Source organism: Electrona antarctica, assembly GCF_951216825.1.
Source record: "Electrona antarctica genome assembly, chromosome: 15".
NCBI lineage: Eukaryota > Metazoa > Chordata > Actinopteri > Myctophiformes > Myctophidae > Electrona > Electrona antarctica.
Window position 1 is genome coordinate 25,757,480 of NC_136796.1, and position 23,682 is coordinate 25,781,161.

The 23,682-nt window shown below is 42.0% G+C and overlaps 3 protein-coding genes across 3 annotated transcripts; 1 reads left to right on the forward strand and 2 right to left on the reverse strand.

Annotated features, from left to right (window-relative positions):
• Positions 1-2,205: 2,205 nt before the first annotated feature.
• On the forward strand, positions 2,206-3,909 carry LOC306938003 (ATP-dependent clpX-like chaperone, mitochondrial; the record flags this gene model as incomplete). The annotated part of the gene is made up of 1 exon (XM_079522025.1): positions 2,206-3,909. One exon carries the CDS (start codon positions 2,206-2,208, stop codon positions 3,907-3,909), a length of 1,704 nt encoding a protein of 567 aa, XP_079378151.1.
• Positions 3,910-12,211: 8,302 nt separating this feature from the next.
• On the reverse strand, positions 12,212-17,821 carry LOC306938368 (elongation factor 1-alpha-like). Its single transcript, XM_079522508.1, has 8 exons — positions 17,733-17,821; positions 16,922-17,074; positions 15,602-15,781; positions 15,046-15,342; positions 14,235-14,385; positions 13,528-13,784; positions 13,141-13,375; positions 12,212-12,673 (listed from the first exon to the last, which is right to left on the reverse strand). Exons 2-8 carry the CDS (start codon positions 17,063-17,065, stop codon positions 12,537-12,539), a joined length of 1,401 nt encoding a protein of 466 aa, XP_079378634.1. The 5' UTR covers positions 17,066-17,074; positions 17,733-17,821; the 3' UTR covers positions 12,212-12,536.
• Positions 17,822-18,039: 218 nt separating this feature from the next.
• Positions 18,040-22,375, reverse strand: LOC306938369 (elongation factor 1-alpha). The gene is made up of 8 exons (XM_079522509.1): positions 22,232-22,375; positions 21,261-21,420; positions 20,329-20,508; positions 19,839-20,135; positions 19,594-19,744; positions 19,195-19,451; positions 18,669-18,903; positions 18,040-18,508 (listed from the first exon to the last, which is right to left on the reverse strand). Exons 2-8 carry the CDS (start codon positions 21,402-21,404, stop codon positions 18,381-18,383), a joined length of 1,392 nt encoding a protein of 463 aa, XP_079378635.1. The 5' UTR covers positions 21,405-21,420; positions 22,232-22,375; the 3' UTR covers positions 18,040-18,380.
• Positions 22,376-23,682: the final 1,307 nt, after the last annotated feature.

Consider the following 23,682-nt stretch of genomic DNA (forward strand, 5'->3'; position numbering starts at 1 on the left):
CAGAGCCATAGAGTAAGACAGAGTTACGACATTGAGGGGGCAGAACACAGCCCGGTCACGTGGTTCATGTTGTAACTCGTTCATGTAACCATGTCATCATGTCATCACACCATCATGCCAGTCTTGCCCAAATATTGAGTTGGGGCCATTGATTGAAAGATTGATTTATTGATTTATTAAAGGGATTGTGAAGAATGAAGAAAAAAGTATTTGTAATTTTTTTCGTGTAATTTTAACATTCAGTACATTTTCTGAGGTCTGGGGTTTTCTGGCTCAAACAAGTGCTCTGATTTTCCTGCTGTTTGTGATGTCACAACCTGCAAATCCCATATGTCAATGAGATTTGCAATGAGATTTGCCAACAGACCCCAAGATTTCAAACTGGCCAAAGTAACCCCCTTGCACAAGAAAGGGAGTAAATTAGACCCCAGCAACTACCGCCCTATTTCTAATAGTCTATAAACAGGTTGAAAAGTATCTTGCCACAAATAAATTAATGTACGAGTTCCAATCTGGCTTCAGAACATCCCACTCCACTGACACATGCCTTCTCTATTTGAGCGACCACATCAAACATGAGGTGGATGCTGGCAAATATTGCGGCATGGTCATGCTGGACCTCCAAAAGGCGTTTGACACCGTGAACCACTCCATACTGGTTAACAAGCTTAAAGCAATTGGTTTCGATAGCACATCAGTGAGCTGGATGCAAGAGAGAACAGAACACAACTCAATACAAAACTGGTAACTGGACAACACCATAAAGCATTACACTTGTTTACAATAGGGTCCACCATGTTCAATTCATCATAACATTTAGAGACGTACAAATATACACTTATATACTGTATAGCCAGGAAATCATATAGAGGAGGTAAAAAGGGAAGAAAGAAACCCCAAAACATATACAGTGATGGGAAAAGGGGGTGGGTGGGGGAATCAATTTTACGGGGGCCAGTTTCGAATTGCAGCCGTCCGTAGGTGCCCTTTGAGAGCGCATATGAAGGAGTCAAGGGATTTGCATGTCTTAATGACTGTTGGTAGGGCGTTCCACATTTTGGTGGCATAGGAGCGAAAATAATTGAGTCCCTTGTTTGTGCCGAATCTGGTTTGCACATGGTTTTTTGAACTCCCTCTGGTGCATGGGTGTGGACTTCGTTGACATTAAGGAAGTATTTAGACAGGTACATGGGTATCTTGGTGGTGTATCGAATCTTGTGGACCAGACCCATTGCAAGATGCTGTAGGCCTACTCTGTCGTCAACCCTAAGCCATTCCAACCTATCAAAGTGGGCAGGGGTGAGGTGGGTTCGGGGAGTGAAGCCAATTAGTAGCCTGACCAGTTTGTTTTGGGAAGTCTGGAGCCTTGTTTTAAGGGCCTTTGAGGTGCTGTCGTACCAATAGGTACATGCATTATGCATATACACAAACCTTGTACGAGGGCTCCTGTAAGGGTCTTCAGGGTGTTTTTGTTGACCAGTGAGGAAATCCTGTATAGGAATCTTGTTGCCAAACATACATTGCCATACATACAGACAGCTTATACAATAATAGCCAATAAATGGAATAATGCAATACATACAATGCATAATATATCTGGGTAAATATTTGGGGACAGACAGACTTCCCCCTCACTTCACACGGTTGTGATTTTCCTACATATACACATATATCCCACACATCTCGATATTTGCCATTGACAATGAGAGAAATATGGTCAAATGTCTGCCAAATATGACGTAAATTTGTGGCAACACAAACATTAAATGCCATTGACAATGAAGGGAAACTTTACGTCATATGTAGACGAGCAAATCGGCTAACCAATCACATGAATTCAGTTGTTCGTGAGATGATGTATAATGATAAGAGCGGCCCTCACTTCACATGGGTGTGATTTCTTTTCTTCTAGATGGATGACCCTAAAAATGCACGACAGACATAAATTGACCTTGACCACACAGATCTCCTTAGACTTACCATGGATGGTCGATAGGCCACAGGCCAACCACAGACTACAGCCCAGCCAATCATAATTTCGCCTTTTCAAAACATTCTAATTTATGATGTTGTCAATTCTAGCTGACATTAGCCAATCACAGGGATTATGAGTTGGGTGACATCACCAAGTTTTTTCATGATGAGTTAGAATGGTACAATACTGTGGATTCAGCCAAATACTTTCTCTATTTCACAAGGATAATGATGTCATGCACATTTAGAGCAGCGGTGGGACTCTTTTTAATCTCTTCGCGCAGTAATTTGACCAATTTAGGTAGACCATGTATACCTGAATTGCCACTGACCAGGAAAGTTCCAGTGAGATCATTCTCAGAAACATCTACATATTTTTCATCAAGAGTCAAAGATGGTTGGGAGGGTGGTAAGAAATCAGGTGGTGAGATGGGGAAACGAGGAAGAAATGGTGGCAGCCAGTGGCGCTGTCCTAAATGTGGAGAGGCCTCCATACTTTTAGAAACCTTTGTGGCCACAACTCGTTTTCTGAAATGTCAGAAATGTAGCCATATGTTTGTGTTGCTGTCAGAGACAAAGAAGAATTTCGAGAATGAAGCTCCCAAATTTGACGTCCAGCTAAAGAAACCTCCTCCGCCGAAAAAGATCTACGGCTACCTTGATAAACATATTATTGGACAGTCTTATGCCAAAAAAGTAATGGCGGTGGCTGTTTACAATCACTACAAGCGCATATACAACAACCTTCCTGCCGCTGGTGCTGAGCTACAGCTGGAAACAGAGAGACAACGAGCCGTGGCTCAGGTGCTGCTGCTAGCTGGGCTAAATCCCTATGGCAGCATTATAGGTTACCAACAACAGCTCCCACAGGAGAAGACAGGGAGCGAGATCCTAGACTCCCATGACCCCACTAACATTACATTAGAAAAGAGCAACATTGTACTGCTGGGGCCCACTGGGTCAGGCAAAACTCTTATAGCTCAGACGGTTGCCAAATGCCTAGACGTGCCCTTTGCCATCTGTGATTGTACAACCCTAACTCAGGCGGGATATGTTGGAGAGGACATAGAATCTGTAATTTCAAGACTTCTCCAAAATGCCAACTTCTCTGTTGAGAAAGCACAACAGGGTATTGTGTTTCTAGATGAAATCGACAAAATCGGCAGTGTCCCTGGAATGCAACAGTTGAGGGATGTAGGCGGAGAGGGAGTCCAACAGGGACTGCTGAAACTCCTGGAAGGCACTGTTGTCAGTGTTCCTCAGAACTCCAGGAAGGTGCGCGGAGAGACGGTCCAAGTAGACACTACAAACATTCTGTTTGTAGCTTCTGGGGCCTTTAACGGACTGGACAAGATCATCAGCAGGAGAAAAAATGAAAAGTCCCTGCACTCCATGGGGTTCAGTGCTTCACCTGTCATGGGTCAGGGCCGGCGGGCCAACAGTGCTGGAGAGTTGGACGCAGTGCAGGAGAATGTGGAGAAGGACCATCTTCTGAGGCACGTGGAGGCCAGGGACCTGTTAGATTTCGGAATGATCCCAGAGATTGTTGGCCGTCTGCCTGTGGTGGTGCCCTTTCATAGCCTGGATGAGGATACCTTGGTCCGCATCATGACTGAGCCTTGTAATGCTCTGGTTCCCCAGTACCAGGCCCTCTTCAGTATGGAAAAGTGTAAATTGATTGTCACCCCTGACGCCTTGAAGTCCATTGCAAAGACGGCTTTGGAAAGAAACACTGGTGCTCGTGGTCTCAGGGCTGTCATGGAGAAGCTGCTGCTCGATCCAATGTTTGACGTGCCACACTCTGACATCATGGCTGTAGAACTGAACAAAGCGGCTGCTGAAGGGAAATCTATGCCCAGATACATTATTAAAACACAAGTGAAAGAGTCTCTGAAAAAAAGTTTACCAAGGCAGGCAGATGTGGCCGAAAGCTGATTATATGTCGAGGAGCCAAACAAGATTACATGTGTGTACCTGTACACAAGACGACAATTATAAAGACCACCTTGAACCTTTATTGTTTTATTATACATTGCATGGATGCACCTGGGATGTATCCTCAGTGATGTATCCTGAGGTCAACGGGGTTTCAGGTCTTCCAACATCATACCCCTCACTCAGGCGACCCAGCCGGGGTGATCAAGTCCCGACTTACGTCCCAGTAGCTACCCTCAATCAGTCCCACTAGGGCAAAACCAGGGCCACACAATCCGTTGGAACTACTCCAGAACTACTCTGCCAGGCTGGGAGGTACACTTCTGGTGCATGGAAGGACTATAGGCTCTGTGGGTTGTCTCCTGTCCGGGCCCTCCTACGTCTCACCAGGTCCACTCCTGCTCTCACCAGGCCCAGGACCTGTGCGTTGCACCAGAGTCCCAGCACCAATATTATATATATATATTATTACTTTATTAATGTGGTTGGCCACAGCCCACAGGGCAACACGACTGGTAAAATGTATTACAAGAGGCAACCACACTTGCAATTGCTAATTGCATTATTCTGGTTTTCCTTTTCCTTGTTTTCATTTTATAAATTTAGTAGTTTTATTTCAGCAGGGCTTACAACCAGTAATACTGTTACTATCACTATAACCTTTTATGGGTTTTTTAGGGGCTCTAGCCCCATATGCCCAGCTTTGTGTGTCTGTGTGTACCACGGAAATGATTTGATTGGCTGAGCACGGAATGTGATGTATGATGATGTATGATGATAAGAGTGCCCCTCACTTCACACAAGTGTGATTTGTTTGAGGGGCTAGCCTCCTATAATCTGCTATTAGTGTAGATTTTTGTCTTACACAAACATTAAATTCCCATTGACAATGAATGGAGAATTTTATGTCATAGTGTCTGAGCAAATCGGCTATTTTCGTCCTACACAAACATTAAATTCCCATTGACAATTAATGGAGAATTGTACGTCATAGTGTCTGAGCAAATCGGCAACCACACTTTCAATTGCGAATTGCATTATCCTAGTTACTTGTTTTCATTTGATTAATTTTGTATTTTTATTTCAACAGGGCTTACAACCAATAATACTGTTACTATTATTATAGCCCCTCCTATGCCCAACTTTGTGTGTCTGTATGTACCACGGAAAAGTGATTTTTTTTTACCCTCCAATAATCAGCTATTAGTCTCCCCCCACTCCCCTTTCCCCCTTACTTTATGTTTATTTTCCCTTTTTACCTCCTTACATGATTTCCTGTTTTTGAGGGGCGCTATATACAGCTTTTTTGTCCTGAATTCTTGTCACATTTGCCATTGACAATGAAAGGAGAATTTAAGTCTATAGTGTCTGAACAAACCGGCATTTTGTGGAAACACAAATATTAAATGCCATTGACAATGAATAGAGAATTTACATCATATGTGGAGCAAATCGAGCAAATCGGCTTTTCTAAACACTGCGACTGTTTTAAAATTCAGCTCAAGGCTTATATATATAGCCTATATACAGTATATATCACATAAATTCAGTTATCATCTTACATGATCATGGTGAAAAGATGAGTTTTTTTAAACATTGTATCATGGTTAAAAGATAATAACAAGAGTTGATAAATTAATTCATGAAGAAGTATATTCATTTTTGAGTGGTGCAACTTGTCCCCACATGTCTCAAGATTTGCCATTGACAATGAAAGGGGAATTCAGGTCAAATGTCTGCTACATCTTGTCCCCACACGTCTCAATATTTGCCACTGACAATGACCGGAGAAATTACGTCAGGATTCTGCTAAATATGACGTAAATTAAACATCAAAACGCCATTGACATTGAAGGGAAAATGTACGTCAAACGTAAATGAGCAAATAAGCTAACCAATCACAGGCAACAGGCATTCTGATTGGCCAGTATGAGATGATTCATGATGATGTACGATGATAAGAGCTGATAATTCCGCTAAATATGACGTAAATTAAACATCAAAACATTAAATGCCATTGACATTGAAGGGAAAACCTATGTCATATGTAAACGAGCAAATCGGCTAACCAATCACATGTTGGTGGGAGCGCTTGGCCAATAAGGGACCACCTTTGTACCTTATGTAGCAATGTCAAATGTCCGCTAACATAAATTGACGTACGATGACAAGAGCGCCCCTCATTTCACACAGGTGTGATTTTCTTATATAGAAGGGGTTGAGGCGTCTCTAAATGTTCTGATGAATTGAAAAAGGTGGACCCTGTTGTAAACAAGTGTAATGCTTTATCAGTGTGTCGTCCACAGTAACAGTCTTTGTATTTATTTGTGCGTTCATGTGAAATGTACCCATTCAGTTCATACAGGGACATGGGAGTTTGCACGCCTCGTCGCCTCATCTGTAATCAGCTGTCAGTCAAGGTTCAATGTTAAAGGTTGTACTTTATTGTTACATCTTGTGTACAGGTACATAAGAGTAAAACTTATTTTTGTTTGGCTTCCTTACAGACAATGCAACAGCATATAACAATGCAGTCAGCAATCAGCCTAGCTTCCTATTCCTCATTCACATCTCAGCTGATCATTACGTCACATACTCCAATCACACCTCATTCCCTCAACAAGGCGGCCCGTTTAAATCCGGCTCTCTCTTCACTAGAGTTCTGCTTCAATTGCTTCACAAACGCTGCTGCTGCTGGCAAAGCTTGCCCAGCATCCACTTATAGTTCAGTGTTGCATCGCTCAAACATTTAAACTGAATGTTGAACTGAAATTCTCGGTGCATAGCTCTAAAGTTTGTATGTTTCAACTCAAGTTGAAACTTGATGAATCAAGTTAATCGCATTTACTGTCTTGATATGTGCCTATTCTTGTATTCTCATACATGGGGGGCTAAACCTTCCCTGATTTTGCTTAGCATGCTGCTTCGACAAAATTCAGAGAACATCTCCCAGAGCGGAGCCTTTAACACCAAGTTTAACTGTATTCCATTTGTTGCAATAAATGGTTAATCTACTTTCACGTGAGTTTGCCTGAACATTATTTTGTCTTCACCTCTGTTTTCTGAGGGGTGCTCCTATATTCAGCTATAGTGTAGATTGTCTTATACAAACACTAAATTCCCATTGACAATGAATGGAGAATTTACGTCAATGGACGAGCAAATCGGCTATTTTTGTCCTACACAAAGTTAAATTCCCCTTGACAATGAATGGATGATGTACGATGCCCCTCACTTAATTCACACGGGTCACGACGAGTGTGATTTTTCAGTGGGCTATCGGATTTCTGCTACAGTACTTTTGGATAATCTCTCATTTTCTGCATTGTTTTTCACATGAAAAGATGTTCTTTAGGGTGAACAACACAGTGGTACAACTATGCACAGAATTGATTGATTGATTGAATATTGTATTAGACAACACACAAATGCAAACAGCACAATGTACAGCCAAGCATCTTGTCCAAAAGGACCTCACCAAAGAAAGACCTTGCGGTCTTGTTTCCATTCGGGTCCCATACAATCATGACATGAACAACAATCCAGAACAGCGACAACAATTGATATAAAATAATAACAATCACAAAACAATAACAACATATGAAATTTCTCTAAACATGAGATATATGGCATGTACAGGTTGGGAAGGAAGTAAATGGGAAGGGGATAATCAGATTAATAATAATAATAATAATAATAATAATAATAGGGTGGTGGGGGCGATCACCTCCTCTCCCTTTGACCTGCTGACAGGTGAATTTTTAGGCCTGTCTTGAAGGAATTTGTGTCGAGGTGTCCCTGAGCTTATCCCCCCCCCCCCCCCCCCACTATACTCCTGTGGGCAGCACTCAGCTGGTTGAAGCTGAAAACAGAATTTCCCCTGTGGGATGAAATTGGTCTAATTGTTATTATTGTTATGCATTGCAAGGGTGCTACCATGCTACTGTCTTACAATGTAAAATATATTGTGTAGCAGACATTTAAAGTTCAAGTTAACCTTGAACCTTGAACCTTGATTTTCATGTAGCAGCTATGAACAGTATTGAGCTACTGAGAATGTGTGTTCATTGATCTTTCCCAATAAATGCATTAGAATAATTTCCACAACATAATGTAATTGAAAAACCAGAAAGCATCCTTTAAAGACACTTTTGTCTTTCCAAATTTCAATGCATTATTTTTAAATAGCATTAGCATCTACAGATATAGCTAAAAAATAATGCCTTGAGAAAATATATAGTGTGATATAAAAGAAAAAATATATCACACTTTTGTTTTCTTAACAAATTAAACCCTACACAGTATGTACTTCCATGTCTGGGGTCCCCCATGGGGTTCTAGACTTGTCCCCCTCCTTTTTCTCTCCCTTTACAATCTACACACCAATCCCTTCTGTCACACACACACACACACACACACACACACACACACACACACACACACACACACACACACACACACACACACACACACACACACACACACACACACACCAGGGAGGATCCCAGTACAGTATATTATATATATATATATATATATATATATATATATATAGAGAGAGAGAGAGAGAGAGAGAGAGAGAGAGAGAGAGAGAGAGAGAGAGAGTCTACAAGCTCACACCTTGCATTGTGAGCACAAAGTGTTTAGCTATTATGACATCCCCAGAATAGGCCAGGGACGCTGGGATTCATGTGGTCAACCCAGCAGCTGCACAGCTGGTAAATAAACAAAGGATTCAACTTTGTGCAGCTTCCCTTTCGTGGTGGATTGGACAGGAACACTGGCAACATCCATAGATTGTCTGAAGCTGAATCTATCTCTAGAGTCTAGACCAGTGGTTTGATTGATTGATTGATTGATTGAAATATTTATTAACAGTTTGCAGAATTACAGTACATTTCAAGCACAAACTCAATACAAAGGCTGTTAACTGTGAGTGGACGACCCAATTAAGCATTACACTTGTTTCCAATAGGGTTCTCAACCTTTTCTGAACCAGCCATTTTCGAAAGAACTTGGGCCTACTTACGGGTCCTTTTGGTTCCATTTGTACACTCTCGGAGTTAGGGGGGTCCTTGAAATAAAAAAGTTTGAGAACCACTGTACACTAAATGGAATAGAGCCTTATATTAGTATCATCGGTAACACCTATGAAGGAAGTAGGAAGAGTTATTCTGTGTGTATAGAGCCCATACGGCTCTGAGAGACAGATGTGAACAGCCATAGAACACTCTGAACTTACCCAGCAGTTCAGCACCTCCCAAGACCTCCTCCTCTGTCTCATCAGGAATGAATAATGACAAAAACAGGTTATTTGGGACAATGAAAAGGCTTTCAAGGAAGAGATGAAATGGGAATATATAGGACAGACACAAGCTGCTTGGTGAAAGGAGGGCTTTGGCTGAAAGGTTCCTCTCCGCAGATCAGAACAGAAGATCAAAGACCTGGAGAGAGAGAGAGAGCAGAAGGAACTAGAAAAAGTGCCCTTCTGGGCACAGGTCTCCACCAGGAGGATAGGAGTGTGTGTGATGTTTGGAAAAATGTTTAGGAGTAATATAATCGTGTGTGTGTGTGTGTGTGTGTGTCACGGCTTGGCCTGTTGTAGCGCCACCATGAGGCTGATTTGAAAACTGTCAAGTGGCATTTCGTCCTCAGCCTAGTGGGAATATGCATGCAGTTTCAAGGTCTCTCTGCAACTATATCTCTATATAGCGCTATAGGGGAAAACCTTCTTACCAAAACAAAGGTATGATGATCTTTAATTATCACTTTTGTGAAAAGTATTTTGAAACAATTTTGACATCTGTTGAAGACAATGATGGTAATTCATTTTAACCAATTCAAAATCATTATTTCGTTACGTAATCAACAACAATCAATTAAGTAATGATGTCATTAATACGGGTGAGTGACGGGTTATAACTGGCTCTCAATGATGACGTAATTAGGATTTGTTTCAGTGTCGGGTGGATTAAAGGAAATGCCTCTATGTCGAGATATATATACATGTCTATGTATATATGTATATGTAATTTGTGAGTTGATTAGTGGTATACTGTGGTTACTCGGGTGGTTTGATGCGTATGTCCCTTTAATCCACCTGACACTGAAACATATCATCATTACGTCACCATCGTAAATCAATTATACCCTGGCATTGGTACATATCTTCATCACGTCATGGGACATATGCTTCGTAGCATGACGGAAAACATAACTGCACTGTCTGCTTCCGTATGTCCCGTGCCAGCATATGATGTAATGATTACTTATACCTGTTATTACCCTGGCATTGGTACATATCTTCATCACGTCATGGGACATACGCTTCGTAGCATGACGGAAAACATACCTGCACGGCCAGCTTCCGTATGTTCCGTGCCAGCATATGACGTAATGATTACTTATGCCTGTTATTACCCTGGCATTGGTACATATCTTCATCACGTCATATGCTCATATGCTGCTAAGGGACATACGCATCGTAGCACCTGACGAAAAACATTACTTGCACGCTCTGCTTGCGCAAGTAATAACTAGAAAATACTGTTCCTGAAGAAACAGTGTGGGCTCGAGTAGCTCTCTACTGATGATGTATTGACTCGCATATGTCACAGCCCCCACCCCCTCTGTCTTCCTATTGGTTGATCCACGTGATGTCACAGCCCAGAGGGCAAACGGCCCTGGGAATAACTTGCTACTCGAGCCCACAATAACGTGAAAAAATAAATAAATTGTATGCACCTGGTCAAAATAAGTGGCTGGTGAGTGGTGACCAATCACTGACCATGTGTATTGGAGGATAGTCAACATGTTCTGTTATCTATTCTACACCAGTGCTTCTCAAAGTGGGGTCTGGGGACCCACAGGAGTGCGTGAGGGAGGTTCCAGGACCAGGGGTTCCCAGCAAATTCAAGAACAGTTTAACATAAATACAAAGCTAATTTTTCTTTCCAGATCTACAAGCTCACAACACATCGTGATAGCTGCACTGCAGCTATGAACCAGATTCGCAGCACAGCTTTGATAATGACATTTATTATCAAATGATGTGCTGTACTAACAAGAAGAATGCACTTGTTGTTACTGTTGTTGTTCATATGTCAACACTGCCATCTACAGGAGTCTTCTATTTTAGGTTATTGTATCTTTATTGCATTTTTTGTTGGTCTTTTCTTTGACTGTTACCTTACCTAGTCCTTCAGTATTATGACCAGTTTTATTTATGTATGTTTTTCTTATGTTTCAATTATTCTATTCTATAATTATGGCACCTGCCATATTCTGCAACCTGCTTCCATTTTCATTGCTGATGAAGGCTACAGTATGTAGCCAAATTGTCCATGCTGTCAATTAAAATAAGAGAGGCTTCATCTATCCAGAACCAAGTTGGCTACGTTCCCTGGTTTAGATCCACCCTGCCTTAAATGTAGTCATGACCAGGTCCTCCTTTGTTATAATTTCTGGAACTGTCCAAAACTACCGGTATTCAAGTTTCGATCCAAAATATTTCATACTTTCATATAAATGTTACATTGTTTTGGACCCCATGAACTTTTGACTGCATTGTTTGGCACGGTTCCAATGGACACATTAGTTAAATATCTGTTTTCTTTCAAAAAGATTGAAAGATTTGTGCTCTAAACTGAACTGAAGACAGGTGCGAGAGGCCAGCATGATAGTCTATATAACAAGAGCTTGAACACTGACAAACAAGAGGCAGGGTTTAGGTGCTCAGACCATCATCAACACTTAATGAACAATGAATGAAGTAAAAGATTATGTTTGCACCCAAAGAGCAAAAAAGATTATAGATTATAAATACAATTTATTACTGCACATAACCCCCCCCTCCCATATGTAAATCCAAAAAGGAAAACAAAAAACAAAAAATGTTGAGAGGCCAGTTGGCTGTGAATACTTAACTACACTGTCAAACACAAGCACAATAAAACCTGATTAATGCATAGGAGTGCTATGCATGATTGATGACATACTTTCCACCTCAACACGTTTCTACTATTAAAATTATTTTATGTGAACCTAACCCTTTATTTGCTCAGCGTGAGTGATTATTCATAGGAGTGAAAGTGCATTACTAGTAGTAATAGTTCCTTGGGACATTTTACGATTGTGCTGTTGTCTTCAATGTGGTGGCAGTGAGCTGTTAAATGTAATGGTATCTGACCTTGAACATAGAAATACACCATTTTATGAGGATTTCACTAAAGTATTGGTTATAAAGGAAAGTATAAAAGGCATCCGAATGTCCTGAATTGAGCTAAACACAAGCCTTAACAACTTCTTGATTTGGCAATGAATGATTCAATAATTTATTTATCTTTTGGTTTGGACATAATTATCATAATTATCATCATCAACATAATCATGATTTTCCGAAAGCAGACTGTTGGTTAAAACACATGCCCTCCTTTCCTGCGGAAACTTTTGCGGTGGGTTTTGATCAGCATAAGCCAGTCCTTAAGTAGAGAGCTGTGCCTCAGAGATGGCCGTGGCGAGTGGAGGGAGGAGGGTAGATGAAGAGGAGGAGGAGGAGGAAGATTAGGCACCGCCTGCCACTGCTGCGGCGGAGCCATGTCTGTCAATTGGACGTCCTGCACGGGAATTCATTTGGCCGGCGTGGTGGTCTTCTGGACCTTCTGTGCCGACTTGGTCACCTTACCACCGGATGGAAGCTTCTTGTCCACAGCCTTGATGACACCGACCGCCACGGTCTGCCTCATGTCACGTACAGCAAAACGACCTGGAGCGGGAGGAGGAGTGGCACAGGATATAGATACATAGTAAAAATCCTCAGTCTTTGTTTAATTCAGTAATATGGACCTGAAAGGGTCCATAATACTGAATAACAAAAAAAACAAAAAAAATACACAGTGTAAGAGGCCATGGAGTTAATTCGGGGAGTGTGTTACTAAATGTTGACTTATTCTATTCGATTATCATGACTTTTGACTGACTTCTAATTGTTTAATGGGTGGTCTTTCTAAGAAGGAAAGATTTCGTTGAATCTAGGATTCAATATGTGATATGGCACACCTTCCAGGACCTAGTATACTTGGTATGGATAGTCCTAGTGGAAACTGGACCCCTAACCATGTTACTGTGGGTTTCATACTTAACAGAATCAAGTGGGCTCTAAGATACAGTTATGTAAATGTACTCACCCAGGGGAGGGTATTCGGCAAATGGACAGTTATGTAATGAACTCACCCAGGGGAGGGTACTGGGCAAAGCTCTCCACACACATGGGCTTTCCTGGCACCATGATGATGATAGCAGCATCACCGGACTTCAGGGCCTTGGGGTTGTCCTCAAGCTTTTTTCCGGAACGACGGTCGATCTTCTCCTTGAGCTCACTGAACTTGCAGGCAATGTGAGCGGTGTGACAATCAAGCACAGGGGCGTAACCCTGAGCGATCTGACCAGGGTGGTTCAGGATGATGACCTGTGCAGGGAGGAAGAGATGGCGATGTAGAATGCGTGTGTCAAATGTGAAGTCGGTGGGAAACTTTTTTTGAGTTACGTCGATTACAGACGTACGTACATACAGTACACTTGGTGCATTTATAGACAGATGTTCCTATTCTTGGGATTCACCTGGGCAGTGAAGTTGTCAGCCTGTATGGGTGGGTCGTTCTTGCTGTCGCCAGCCACGTTGCCACGACGGATCTCCTTGACGGACACGTTCTTGACATTGAAGCCAACGTTGTCGCCAGGAGTGGCCTCGACCAGCGTCTCGTGGTGCATCTCCACAGATTTTACCTCAGTGGTCACATTGGCAGGGGCAAAGGTGACGACCATACCAGCCTTCAGGATGCCAGTCTCCACACGGCCAACAGGGACAGTTCCAATACCTGAGGGAGGTGAAAGTCCATAGGGCAAATGTGAAGGACACAGCACATAGGAGGCTAAGGAGAATGACTACATCATGTGGGTCCCGGCCTAGACAGCAGTTCACTACCACATCACTGCACATGGATGTGGAAGTAGAGCAAGAGAATGCCTTACATTAAATCAATATATGATGCCATTATGGAAAGATCTTAGTCCATGATTATGCCATATTTAAGTTTCACACTTGAACAGGACTGCCCAGCCACAACTGAGAGAGAGGTAATGAGGCTAAATTAAATTGAATCACATTTTTATAAAAATAATTTTTTATATAAATACAACTGGAAATCCATGGCATATTTTGTGCATAATTGATTCAAACCAAAATAAATTAAGTATTGACCACGTAACATACAAATCTTCAAATCAACCTTAATTAACTATGTTCTAAAAAATAAAAGTATCATTACCGCCAATTTTGTAGACGTCCTGCAGGGGCAGGCGCAGGGGCTTATCGGTGGGTCGGGAAGGGGGTAGGATGGAGTCCAGAGCCTCCAGCAGCGTCACTCCAGAGGCACCGCCCTCCTTACGTTCAACTTTCCACCCCTTGAACCAGGTCATCTGGATTTAAGGGGGAATACAATAGACAGAGAGGGTGAGGTCATTAGTTAAGGTGAGAGAAATATAATGTCTGATGTCATAACGGCAATGTTGAGCCATCACACTACTACACACATATATTCCTACTGATAGGGGCTGTAAGACAGAGACACCCTGCAGAGACATGGCATGTCTCTGCATCAAATTAATCAATATGTGATTGATTTTGTCACAGAGGAAGAGGTGATACAATTGCAACCTTTCCTTTTTATGTCACAATATTCATCTGGGACACGTTCCCACTCTTTTCATTTGCTCAATTAAGGTTTAGGCTAATATGCAGCATAATGATGACCTGAAATATTACACCTTAGCAGATGAATTTACAATTTAATACATGTGCAGAGTTTGTTCAGTCTGTAAGAGTAACTTTACCAAATCATAAATAATTAACTTTCACTAATGCAAAGTTAAATGTTTTGTTATAATTTCAAAACCAACATAAATCTTCTGCTAATCATTAGTAAACGTAAGGATTAGAGTCATGTACAGTATACGTTGATCTGTGTTCAAAGTTAAAAGTTGCATCCTTGGTTATCAAAAGGCCTGCTAACACATTACATCTTCCTTTTTGTGCCCCTCTCAGATGAAAGGTCAAACTCCACCTACAGTGTTACTCACATGGTCGCTAGGTTCCAGCATGTTGTCTCCATGCCAGCCAGAGATTGGCACAAAGGCCACGGTGAGAGGGTTGTAACCAATCTTCTTGATGTAGGCACTCACTTCCTTGGTGATCTCCTCAAAACGCTTCTGGCTGTAAGGGGGCTCAGTGGAGTCCATTTTGTTGACACCAACAATAAGTTGCTTCACTCCAAGGGTGTAAGCCAACAGGGCGTGCTCCCGAGTCTGACCATTCTTTGAGATACCGGCCTCAAACTCACCTACACCACCAGCGACGATCAACACAGCGCAGTCAGCCTTAATAGGAAAAAATTAGTAGGGATTTTGTGAGAATCTTGGTAGATTCAAGCCAATTATTGACTCACTAACAGCTTATTATATCAAATACTGAATGGAAACTCAATTGTCCATGTAAATAATGGTGTAGCTATGATCTGTACTCTGTACCATGCGTCCTTACTACATGCTACTTGTAATTTTGTCCAATTTAAGAAACAAAATTATTTGGTACAATATCGTGTTAATGTATTTCAGCAGGTTGAAATAAAGTGTTCACCTGAGAGGTACCAGTGATCATGTTCTTGATGAAGTCTCTGTGTCCTGGGGCATCGATGATGGTGACGTAGTACCTGGCTGTCTCAAACTTCCACAGAGCAATGTCGATGGTGATACCACGCTCACGCTCTGCCTTCAGCTTGTCCAACACCCAGGCATATTTGAAGGAGCCCTTGCCCATCTATAGAACGATGATCACAATACCAAGGACATAAAATGTGGGAAAGCAGGAAAAGCAATCAAATTGGAAGCTTTATTATTAATGAACAATCGTGAACAGAATAACTCTAAAGTGCCTAATCTTGAACATGCTAGGTAAGGTTGCCTATACTACAAACAGTATCCAGGGCTCAGGCTATGTATTTTTCCTCACTGAATGCAGATACGGGGTCCTGTTTTGTCCTGTTGTATCTAACACATCATGTCATTAAAGTTCAGACTTCCGTATATTTGTATTATCTCAGATGCATATAGAAATTAATTCACTTAGTGGTTTTGATACATCATCACAGTATATAGTTCTTTATTCTTTTGATTTGTGCAACAGATGATATTCATACACTGTTACTAGCCTACATCTTTTCTTTCAGGGGAAATGGTTCTGCAGGTGAGGTAAGAAACATTAGGAGGGCCTATAAGGGAACATTACATTTACTTACAATTGAATTTAATTAACACAAAATACACAATTTATTTTGGTGCGTTATACAGTTTTAAACCTTTAGAAACGATTACCAAGGACTTATGACATATTTTCCATATGAAGTTTGTTTAAACTTTATGTAAGAAATATCGTACGTACCAATAGGAATCAAATAACTCAGTCTGGCAGTGATATTAGCCTACTCTACTGGCTTTACCCATTGTTTAATCATAATGTATTTTAAGGCTAATGAATTTTACAAGTGTCTGGCCATCCTATATTCTTCCTTAAATATCCTTTAATAAATGTATCTGCACTTGCTTGGTTAATTGTGGTCTAATTTAATTGTGAAATTGATTGCATTTGATTTGCATTCCTCGTAAAGTAACGGTAAATTGCGAGGTTTTACTACTTAATACATTGTACAATTATTTTTATAGTAAATTAAAATTATGTCTAGCCGTGTATTTAAGTTTGGGCCATTTAAGTGTCAGAGCATGCTTTGTCCACTGGGTGGCACTCCTATCAAGGCAATGACACAGCCTCTCTTCACCACGCCCGTTACTCACAATACTCTTATCATATGGCACAATATTATAAAATACGGTAAATATTTTTTACATTTGTTTAATTACACCTGGAATAATGGCCATGGATAGATGGCCCATCCAAACAAACCTCAGCGGCTTCCTTCTCGAACTTCTCAATGGTTCTCTTGTCAATGCCTCCGCACTTGTAGATCAAGTGACCAGTGGTGGTGGATTTGCCAGAGTCGACATGGCCAATGACCACGATGTTAATGTGGACCTTTTCCTTCCCCATTTTGACTTACTGGAAAGAAAACACTTGAGTGAATAGTCATCTCGCAGTCTTTATGGTCCAGCTTTTAATGACGTTATAGCCCAGACACGCTTAATTATATCATATTCGATGTTGTTAGTCATGCGGGAGGGGGAACTGGTGACTCATGCACCATGTGCTCGGTACCGGCGTCCATGTTGAGTCGGTGATGCAGCGCCGCCATGTTGTCTGCAGCAGACACGCGCTCGGTGACCGAGCAGCCGGGTGAATGCGCGTGCATGCAACTCGAAGCGTCTATATTGAGCAGAGGCGAAAATGGCTCGTTTGACTGACGCAATACCATTCATTACTCCAAATTTGCTTCCAATACATAGCATTACTCATCTTAAAATAAGACGTGTTATTTTATGGAATATAATGGCTTAGATAGCCCGTTGACAAGCATGCAAGCAATCGTTATTCAGCTTGAAATACATTGAGCACATAACATGCTTGTATTATGGCAAGGCACAACCTTTAAACTAGTCACTGATGTAGCTTCAAAATCCATAGTTTACCAGCAGTAGCATAATCCACAAGAGCCCATCCCATGAAAATCTCAGTCTTTCAATAACAAGGCAACAAGGCACATATTAAAAAAACCAAAAAAAACGTATAGCCAAATTATAAAAGCCCATATTTTACTGACCTGTGCCCAGACAGTTAACAGATTGTCCCTTAGACCGGAGGAAAAAAGACAGAATATGATCTGGGATGAGTTTTTATAGCAAGCAGAGGGAGGGCTGGGAATTCTGGAGCTCTGCTGTCAGACTAGAATACGGGTGCTATTGGCTGGCAAAGTGTGCACCCACCAAGGCGATTGGACATTAAGGAACACTTCACTGTCACGGATAACATTGGTTAAAAACAGCTGCAAGTTAGGGTGGCCAAACCAAGGCTAGTCTGAGACAGAAAACCCTCACCTAAAAGCATAACGATAAAGAGGTAGGTCAGAATTATTTTTCAAATACTTTTATTAGTTACACCAGCAGCTTTTCTTTCCAATTTTCAGATTTGTGGCATCAACATCAAGAACAGTTCGAAACCATTTGCTGTAAATTAAACTTTTAACTGAAAAGGAGGCACGGTCATCTGTTGATTCCGGTGAAGATGACGATGCCACAATGTTGTAATTCTATCCAAGTTGTGTTCCTTTCCTGCGGAAACTTTTGCGATGATTTTTAATCAGCATTAACCAGTCCTTTAATAAAGAGCTCGGGTTCTTTTTCTTGGAATCGTCGGCAGGTTGGTAAACTGCAGACCCTCCAACCCGAGGGGCAGCTGACGGGAGCAGAATTCACTTTTTAGTGGCAGTGACCTTCTGTGCAGACTTGGTCACCTTGCCACCAGATGCAAGCTTCTTGTCCACTGCCTTGATGACACCGACAGCCACCGTCTGCCTCATGTCACGCACGGCAAAACGTCCTGAGGAAGAGAGGGAAAGTTAGAATAGGGAGAGACTAGGACTAAGGGAGAGACTAGGACTAAGCTTTAGGCATTTTACTGCAGCTGCCACAGAACTGATTTCCCACAAAGTTAACGGTCTTGCTACTGCTTTTAACAGTTGGTGTATGCAATAACTTACCAAGGGGAGGGTACTCCGAGAAGCTCTCCACGCACATGGGCTTGCCAGGGATCATCTCAACAATGGCGGCGTCACCAGATTTCAGGGCCTTTGGGTTGTCCTCAAGCTTCTTTCCGGAACGACGGTCGATCTTCTCCTTGAGCTCGCTGAACTTGCAGGCAATGTGTGCAGTGTGGCAATCGAGCACAGGGGCGTAACCCTGAGAGATCTGGCCAGGATGGTTCAGGATAATGACCTGTGGAAATAAAATCCAAGTGGTTAGATTATGTACATTTGTCACTCGTTAGAGGTAAGGCAAGTGATGATAAATGGTTAAAGCTCTATATTCAGTTAATACTATATAGTGTTCAGTAACTAGTCTATTTCTCTAGCTCTGTAGTTAATGCATTTAGTAGAGAGAAATTCCATGTGTAATGACAAAGTAGTAAGCTGAAAACTGACACTATATTCTGGTAATTGATTATCATTCATCCGCTTCAATTTTTAACACATTTAACACTAATTTTAAATGAATCTTGCCACCAACCTGGGCAGTGAAGGTGCCAGCCTGCATGGGAGGGTCATTCTTGCTGTCTCCAGCAACGTTGCCACGACGGATCTCCTTAACGGACACGTTCTTAACATTGAAGCCGACATTGTCACCAGGAGTGGCCTCGACCAGTGTTTCGTGATGCATCTCCACAGACTTGACCTCAGTGGTCACATTGGCAGGGGCAAAGGTGACGACCATCCCGGCCTTCAGGATGCCAGTCTCCACACGGCCCACAGGTACAGTTCCAATACCTGATGACACAACCATTTAATTTATGTAACTTTTAAATGTTAGTGTTGCACTAGACATTAGTACTCAGATTGAGTGATGTAGTACACAGTCAACATCTTACTTTAGCTCAAAACACTCAATTACAAATCAGAAGACTCTTACCGCCAATCTTGTAAACATCCTGCAGGGGCAGACGGAGGGGCTTCTCAGTGGGGCGGCTGGGTGGAAGGATGGCATCCAGGGACTCTAGCAGGGTGACCCCGCTGGCATTGCCTTCCTTGCGCTCAACCTTCCAGCCCTTGAACCAAGGCATCTGTTGCACAAGAGAAATTTGGCTTAGTTTATTCCTTTAAAAACAAGTGTAACTTCCTTTAAAGACCATTTAAACCCAAACTTTAAAATCTCACCTTCTCACTGGCCTCAAGCATGTTGTCTCCATGCCAGCCAGAAATTGGTACGAAGGCCACGGTGAGAGGGTTGTAGCCGATCTTCTTGATGTAGGTGCTCACTTCCTTGGTGATTTCCTCAAAACGCTTCTGGCTGAAAGGGGGCTCAGTAGAGTCCATTTTGTTGACTCCGACAATAAGCTGCTTCACTCCCAGGGTGAAGGCCAGCAGGGCGTGCTCGCGGGTCTGACCGTTCTTTGAGATACCGGCCTCAAATTCACCCACACCACCAGCAACGATCAGCACAGCACAGTCAGCCTTAACAGGAAAGAAAATGTATATAAGAAATGTTTGTTTTTGGTCAATAAAAGAGTGCTCATCTGAAAGCACAGCTCATAACACTAAAAGAAACTCGTTGACACCAAAGCAACGTGCAGCAACGCCCTACTCCTCATCTAGAAATTAAGATAAATATAAGCTAAAACAGGTTGAAGTAAGGGTTTGTATTCACCTGAGAGGTACCAGTGATCATGTTCTTGATGAAGTCTCTGTGTCCTGGGGCATCGATGATGGTGACGTAGTACCTGGCTGTCTCAAACTTCCACAGAGCAATGTCGATGGTGATACCACGCTCACGCTCAGCCTTCAGCTTGTCCAACACCCAGGCATATTTGAAGGAGCCCTTGCCCATCTGTAGTGGCAAGTAAACAACTTTCATTAGTATCTAGGCTGATCAAAATCATTGCATCAGAACAATAAAACTACAATGCATTGTGTCAAGTGGCATTGGGGCCTAGACATGACTCATTTGAATATATCGAGCAAATACAGTCAATATACACTCAAATGTGTTCTCCACACTACCAGTATGGCTGTCATGACAGTTCAATTCCAATGTAAAACACCCATTTTACTTAATGTGCTACCGATTACGCTTACACCCGCACCAACATCTTGCAATACAACTAGCTGGATGGCAAAGTTTGCATAGTTATTTTGACCAGCTGATTCTTTAATGTCCTGAATTACAATAACTTTTTCCCATCCAGAATTTACACAGCCTACATATAAATAGTAAGCTAGCGAGAGAAACTGGTTTTTAAATTTGAGAGATCCTACAAAAATCCTGATATAGAAATATAACGGGTCAATTGCATAAATGTTAAAATGGGTAAATTTTAAAATCAAGCACAATGTGTTGAAACGTGTTTAAAGTGAATCATATCAAGACAGGCTTGAGGCCTGGGGCTCCACTGAACAAAGTGCGCCGTAGTTAACGCGCTGCTCGCGCAAGCCCCACCCCACTTGCGCGTACTCGATACCCACACCCTTGTGCCGGCCGGGCTACTGCTACTGGGTACAGAAAAGGCATGCTGGCGCCGCCATCTTTAAAATAAGAGTTGCAAACTTTGTCACAGCAATAGAAAAATAAAGAGCGCTTACCTCAGCGGCTTCCTTCTCGAACTTCTCGATGGTTCTCTTGTCAATGCCTCCACACTTGTAGATCAAGTGACCGGTGGTGGTGGACTTGCCGGAGTCGACATGGCCAATGACCACGATGTTAATGTGAACCTTTTCCTTTCCCATTGTTGCTTTGTTGTTTCTGTAAAATAAGGGGAAAACACCCATTGAGTTTCATTTACAGCTCGACGCACATTAGCTTTCGTAAAAGTAAATAAATAACCAGGCAACATTCCGTTAGCAGTCATGTCACAGCAATTGCCCGGTTCAGTTAAAAGTTAAAGTAAAATGTATATAACACCGAGTCAACGCCATTAGCACGTTTTAAAGCATAAAATGGGACCAAGAAGTCGATGGGTAAATGCACTCTTTTCAGTGGAGGGAGGGGTGAATCACTAACAAGTGGTCGCTAGCGGACAACTAGGCCTCAGTCGGCGACAGGCCAGTCGGGACACGTGTTACTTCATGGGCCACGTCGTGTTAAGTTACAAAAAGATTCCCAAATATTCACACCGCATACCGGACTTAACACTTGTCACGTATGACTGCATGCAGTTGTTCAAGAGTTGTGTAAATACATTCCAGTTAACCATCCTCTTGTTCATCGCTTCCAAAAAACCCTTTGTTCCATTTCCCACTGTCTCCCCTCCCCCATTTTAGCAGTTTTGCCACAAATGTTACAACACGTAAGTTCCTAAATCAAACTCATATAAATCTCCCAGTGTTCCCGTTGTTAAAAACTTTAAGACAACCATTACGGGAGGCGGAAAAAATCACGTCCATTCAAAGCCACAGGTTAATTTAAACAATTGCATAACAGCGGCCCACAAGTTGAGAAGACAAAGCACATTTCACAGAGTTGCCTAAAAGTCACTCGGGACAACAAGACGCCAACCGCTAAAAAGCTAAACAATTCCCATCACGTTCCAATTAAAAGATAGCATCGCACTTACCGGTGTTACTAATTCACACGGCCACACAGCTGCCCCTAGCCAGGTAACAGAAAGAGGCTGACAAACGCTAGGGATGCTGGTTTTATACCCGGGGAGGTGGCCACGAATGGTAGCTCCCCCTCAATCGAACCCACAAATCACACACATTCCTCACAAAAACGTCATCACGTCGTATGACCTGAAACATGTCACTTTCGGCATTTATTAAATAAAATTAAATACATATTCATGACACAAAGAAAACGCGACAAAGTAAACCCATAATTTTTTTGTCCTGGATTAAAACATGTAAAACAGAAACACAAAACTTATTGTTGTGAAGCTGTTTGGCTTTTTTACCCTCACTTCCTTGTTGTTATTCTATTGATGTTGTTCTAGAACGTCGATGATCAGCTGATCTCAACGCTTGAGTAGACCACCGTCTCTGATATGGAATTGTTGATTTTCCAATTATTTGGCCATAAACGTCAAACTATCAGATGTTTTATAATATTTGCGGTTAAACAATTTTCCACTCCAATGAAACTGACAGTTGTTTAGGTGAGTGATCAAATCATTATATTTCACAAGCCTTGGTATGGTGTTGTTCAAGAGAAATAAGCCATAATGTATCTGGCGAGGTCATTAAGCAGCTTGTAGACGCTTCAGAGCTACTAGTAATTCCTACTTCCTAGAGACGACCCCACCAGTCTAACAAGATTATCTAAATCCTGAACATTTGTAAACAGTGCAGTCACAGTTGTTCCTAGGCTACCAATGGCATTCACACAGTTTATGCATTTTGAATAATGTATTAGTCAGAAATGTAAACAATACACGTAGGTTAATTTCATTTATTTCACTCAAAAAAAGTCATAATGAATGATCCTTTAGGGTTTAGGCCTACCACAGATGATGCAGAGATTGTTGTTCAGACTTTCTTGAAATATTACTTATAAAACATCCAGCAAATTTCCTCAAGATGGACACAGCATACCTTTAACATAACTCATAGTGCAATTTTAATTAAGACAAGTGCCTTGCTCAAAGGCAGCAAGCAACACTCGTTGAGAGATGTACTTCATCTTTAGGGATGCTCCGAGGGTCAGAAGGTCAAAATCAGGCAGCCTGGCTGGCTTGCTCTTCGCCAGCACAGTGTGATACCCGATATGCAGAGGGGAGCTGGCATCGCTGAGTGTCTCTGGTCCTCCTTGCACCACACACACACACACACACACACACACACACACACACACACACACACACACACACACACACACACACACACACACACACACACACACACACACACACACACACACTCTCTCTCTCTATCTCTCTCTGTCATAGTGCTGCTTATAAACAGAGATGAGTACTACTGACGGACACTTAAGTATACACACAAACATGCATGAGGGCTGTGCCTGTGACTACACAGTCTTTTTTGTCATGCAGTTCAGGTAAGAGGCACT

Bases quoted from the DNA above. Each gene is read 5' to 3' on its own strand.
- LOC306938369 (XM_079522509.1), bottom strand. From the start codon at position 21,404: ATGGGAAAGGAAAAGGTTCACATTAACATCGTGGTCATTGGCCATGTC. The intron at 18,904-19,194 runs GTTGGTGGCAAG...TTATTTCCACAG, and splicing joins CTGGCACCTTCACTGCCCAG to GTCATTATCCTGAACCATCC. The intron at 18,509-18,668 runs GTAAGTTATTGC...TCTCTTCCTCAG, and splicing joins CTCGGAGTACCCTCCCCTTG to GACGTTTTGCCGTGCGTGAC.
- LOC306938368 (XM_079522508.1), bottom strand. From the start codon at position 17,065: ATGGGGAAGGAAAAGGTCCACATTAACATCGTGGTCATTGGCCATGTC. The intron at 13,376-13,527 runs GTGAATCCCAAG...CTCCCTGCACAG, and splicing joins CTGACAACTTCACTGCCCAG to GTCATCATCCTGAACCACCC. The intron at 12,674-13,140 runs GTGAGTTCATTA...CTCCCGCTCCAG, and splicing joins TGCCCAGTACCCTCCCCTGG to GTCGTTTTGCTGTACGTGAC.